Raw genomic sequence first — 4365 nt, 5'->3', positions numbered from 1 at the left:
TACTGCTTCTGTTAGTTGTTATAGCATAGAGTTGCAATACCAAGCATTGGTTTCGTTCGGTGTTTTTATTGGGGCATTTTAGTATAAAGAAGAAAATACTAAAGCGCTTTGTTATAAATCGCTTAAGTGAATAGTACGCTATATTTTTTTCTTTCATAGTTTATTTAGCTTGGAGGTGCACAAACTTTTACTCGATGATATTTGTACGTATTAGAAAGCCATTAACACATCGGTCAATAAGTCCCCGGTCTAACAAAGAAAACACAAGAGTTACATCAAAATTCGAGTTTATTCATCAATATAGTTTCCTTCTAAGGCTATACAGTCAGTCCAACGCCTTTCCAAACGTTCGATGCCAGTTTTGCCAGCTCTCGGAATCATCGAGACGTTGCTGTTTTTGGTCCACAGTCAGCAAACGCGGCACCCACTTCGAACATAGCTTCCGCATCGACAAATGGCCGTGTAAAATGGTGAAAACACTTCCCTTTGATATCTTTACGATGTCAGCAATATCATCCAGCTTCAATTTACGGTCGGCCAAAACCAATTTATGGACCTGCTTGATTTTTTCGGGAACAACTGCCTCATTTGGGCGACCAGAGCGGTGTGCATCGCTGGTGTCCGTACGACCGCGTTTAAAACCAGCATACCAGTCGATCACTGTTGATTTGCCTGGTGCAGAGGTGCCATAATGATCGTCCAACCACTGTTTTGCTTCGACGGTATTTTTTCCCATCAAAAAGCAGTGTTTAATGAGCACACGAAATTCTTTTTTTTCCATTGTTCTGAAAATAACAAAAGTAGCGTCACTAAAGCTTCAATAACTCACACAATAATGATCCGAATGACATACAAATTTGACAGTATACCTAAAAGGGTATGTTCTTTCGAACCATAAAGCTAATTTTATGTTAGTGGCGCCCTCTATATGTCAGACCGGGGACTTATTGACCGATGTGTTAGTAGGTATAAGAAGGATATTGCCTAATGTTGAAGTCGGTTCAAACACAGAGCCTGATTTCAACATAAGGGATGATATTCTCCATCGCCATGACTGCTGCGGAAAAAACTAATATTTTGTTGGATCACTAGGCTGGGACATGACTTGCACTGCGGTTTTGTTCGTCTTGCCTAGTATTGGCCATAACGCACTTCAGACTTCTCAACCAAAACGTTTCTTCTACAGCTAATTTGTTATCGCTGCGGTATAATGTAATCCCTGATTTGCTTTCCCAGTAATTCCTACAGAGAAGTACTAAAGTGGATTGAATAATTGGCAAAAGATGGCGTTAAATTAAAATGGGAGTCTGTAGTGATAGCCAAACTGCCTTAAATAACTTAGAAACTGCACGCATCTCTTCAAAAATAGTTGAGGCTAAATTCCATTGCAATTGAAGTTTTAAACGTATATGGCTTCCGGAGTACTGTGATGTTCTATTCAATGAACTGGCAGATGAATTGATGAACTGCGATTTTTGAAGCTTTAAATTGAACCTGCACCTATTTCAGGGAACAATCGGTTACATTAAGACTTTTATTGATAAACTCATGTTAACAGTTGGTGCGAAACGACAAGGTGTTGCTGGTTGATGAGGAGAGTACAGCCGGTGTCCGACTTTCGTCATGCTAAGATGCTACATTCGTGGGTCGGATATATTGCGAATGGACGAGTTACATTCTGTTTCCCTCGACAAACTGTTAAGATTTATAAAATCTGGAACATTCCATCTATTTCTCTATCACTAAAATCCTCCAAGTTTTCATTAAATGCAATGGGCACTATTGTATCTTCCTTTCCATTCCAAAGTATCCCAGAGCTACATTTCCACACAGCTCTCGATTTCGCTACTTTGGAGCCTGTACTCGTATGCCTGACTGTGAATGTAATTAGTGATGTTTTCAGCTCGAATCGTGCAAGTACATACCTGGTAAATGACTAATGGTGAACTCAAGCAGTTACAGTAACACCGTTACAGTTATACCGATCATATAAGATTCGGTAACGATAATAAGCAAGGGCATCAAAAGTGGTGCGCTACCACACAATACGGTGCGACCCAAAAAATTTTCAATGCTTGCGAAACCAGGTTGTTGCATATGAAGAGTATCAAAACAGTTGTCCTAGATACTAAGGGACATTATCAATTAAATCATTTCTAATTAATTGGGTCATATGAAAAGATGTTCAAAACTTAACCGTTTCCGAGATATTCGATTTTAAGGAACGTTAAAAAACATATGTGTTTTTGCTTGCACCTCCCACTATTTTTGAAATATTAGTTCAAGAGTCATTTTTTTAGTCGTTGGTTGCAGGATATGTCAATAAAGAAAAGTTATACATAAAACTTATAAAGGCCCTAACATAAAAAAATTACTGCTTGATATAGTTTTGAATTTATGATTTTTCACTTAGTGTTCGTACTTCATATCATTAAAAAAAATTGAGAATAGTTTCCTGCAACTTATTTTAAAACACAGTGTATCTTTTTTTTTTTGGACGCTAGCTAATGCATCTTTACTAAAAATCTGTGCAAGGAAAGGGGTACAGCTATTTGACCAGTAGTATACAAATATATCGATTCTTAGAGTGGAGATGGACTCTGATTTCTTCCTGGTGTAAACCGTAAATTCACTTTGCCCAAATCTCTTACACAAACTTATATAAAAGTTGGTATACTGGTATATGTGTAATTACATACGGTGGCCGCCGTAGCCGGATGAGTTGATGCTTGACTGCCATTCGGAATTCCGAGAGAACGTAGGTTCGAATCTCGGTGAAACACGAAAATGAAGCAAAAGTTTTTTCTCTTAGCGGTCGCCCATCGGCAGACAAGCCTGGATTGACGGCCAGGAAGGTTCTTCTGTGTGTTTGATGGGATTGGCAGGGAATCATCAACTATGAGCTGCTCCCCTATGGCCAAACGCTCAATTCGGACCTGTACTGCCAACAACTGGACCGCTTGAATGCAGCACTCATGCAGAAGAGGCCATCTTTGATCAACAGAGGCCGAATTGTCTTCCATTAGGACAACGCCAGGCCACACACATCTTTGGTGACGCGCCAGAAGCTCCGGGAGCTCGGATGGGAGGTTCTTTTGCATCCACCGTATAGTCCGGATCTCGCACCAAGTGCTTACCACCTATTTCTGTCCACGGCGAACGAGCTTGGTAGTCGGAAGTTGTCCTCAAGAGAGTCCTGTGAAAATTGGCTCTCCGAGTTTTTTGCCAATAGGGAGGGGCATTATGAAGTTGGCATCTCGTTGAGAACTCGTCATCGAACAAAACGACGCATATTTGACTTAAATCGCATTATTATAACCAATTTTATGAACAATTGAAAATTCAATAAAAATACCGCAAGACTTTTTTGACAACCTTATATATATATATTACATATACAGGTGAAGCACTTCCACGTGCTCATACAAAACAAAATTATTTCAAATTAAGCAAAGAAAAAATAGAGATAATTTTAATAAAAACTTTTATAGAAAACTTCAAAAGTAAAAAAAATCGTTGAGTGCAAATGACCGTAAAAATAAAAAATAAAAATAAACGTAAAAAATTCCAACCCAAATACAAAGCAAAACAAAAACGAAAATCTATTGGAACGCAGCAGTCAAAAATGCCTTCTTCTAGTCGTGCGAGTTTGCCACATTTGTTTTTGCTTGCCTTTACAACTTTTTATTATTCTGCTTATTTTTAGATATTTTTACTACTTTTTTAATTTTTTTCTTCTTCGGCATTACATTGTATTGCGCCTGCGCAAATCAGATAAATTGAGTGGTTCACAAAATGTTACCGTGTTGCATGTCACGCGGCCGCGGTGGCGACTGCCTTGCTTTCCTTAGCCTTGTCTACAGTAGACAGAAAAAAATAACCGCAAGCCCATTGGCCAGCAGCGGCAGCGAAACGCAAAAGCCTGAGAAAGACACAGCAACTAGGTGCAGGGAGACCTTAGCAAAATATGTATATACTTACACCACGGTGCATACAAATATGCATATTTATTACGTGTACGAGTGCCAATATAAATAGGTGCTTTGCGGTTGGCTTGGTTGCTTTTTGCAATTCTTCATTTATGTTTATTTTTTTCTTTCTTTTTTAACTGCCTCTGCGGAGAGTTTCAGCTGTTGCAACTGTGCCCGCCGCCATGCCACCTATTTTGTTGTAATATGAAAAATCTGTTATCACGATTTGTTGTCATATTAGTGGCAATGTATTATAGAGTTATGCATATCGTTGAGGCATGCGTATGTTATTTGAAAGTATAATTTTTTTGTTGCATATAATTACCTACTTTACTTAATTTGTTTTGTGAAATAATTTTGAATAATGAAATGCCAATAGGCAATTAATAATTTT

The 4365-nt window shown here is 38.5% G+C and overlaps 1 protein-coding gene across 1 annotated transcript; it reads right to left on the bottom strand.

Moving 5' to 3' along the window:
• Positions 1-325: 325 nt before the first annotated feature.
• On the bottom strand, positions 326-781 carry LOC129248808 (protein GVQW3-like). The gene has a single exon (XM_054888422.1). It carries the CDS (start codon positions 779-781, stop codon positions 326-328), a length of 456 nt encoding a protein of 151 aa, XP_054744397.1.
• Positions 782-4365: the final 3584 nt, after the last annotated feature.

This window comes from Anastrepha obliqua, chromosome 5 (assembly GCF_027943255.1).
Source record: "Anastrepha obliqua isolate idAnaObli1 chromosome 5, idAnaObli1_1.0, whole genome shotgun sequence".
Lineage (NCBI taxonomy): Eukaryota > Metazoa > Arthropoda > Insecta > Diptera > Tephritidae > Anastrepha > Anastrepha obliqua.
The sequence above is the reverse complement of the archived record's forward strand: the minus strand, read 5'-3'. Positions and strand labels throughout refer to the sequence as shown.

Bases quoted from the DNA above. Each gene is read 5' to 3' on its own strand.
- LOC129248808 (XM_054888422.1), bottom strand. From the start codon at position 781: ATGGAAAAAAAAGAATTTCGTGTGCTCATTAAACACTGCTTTTTGATG.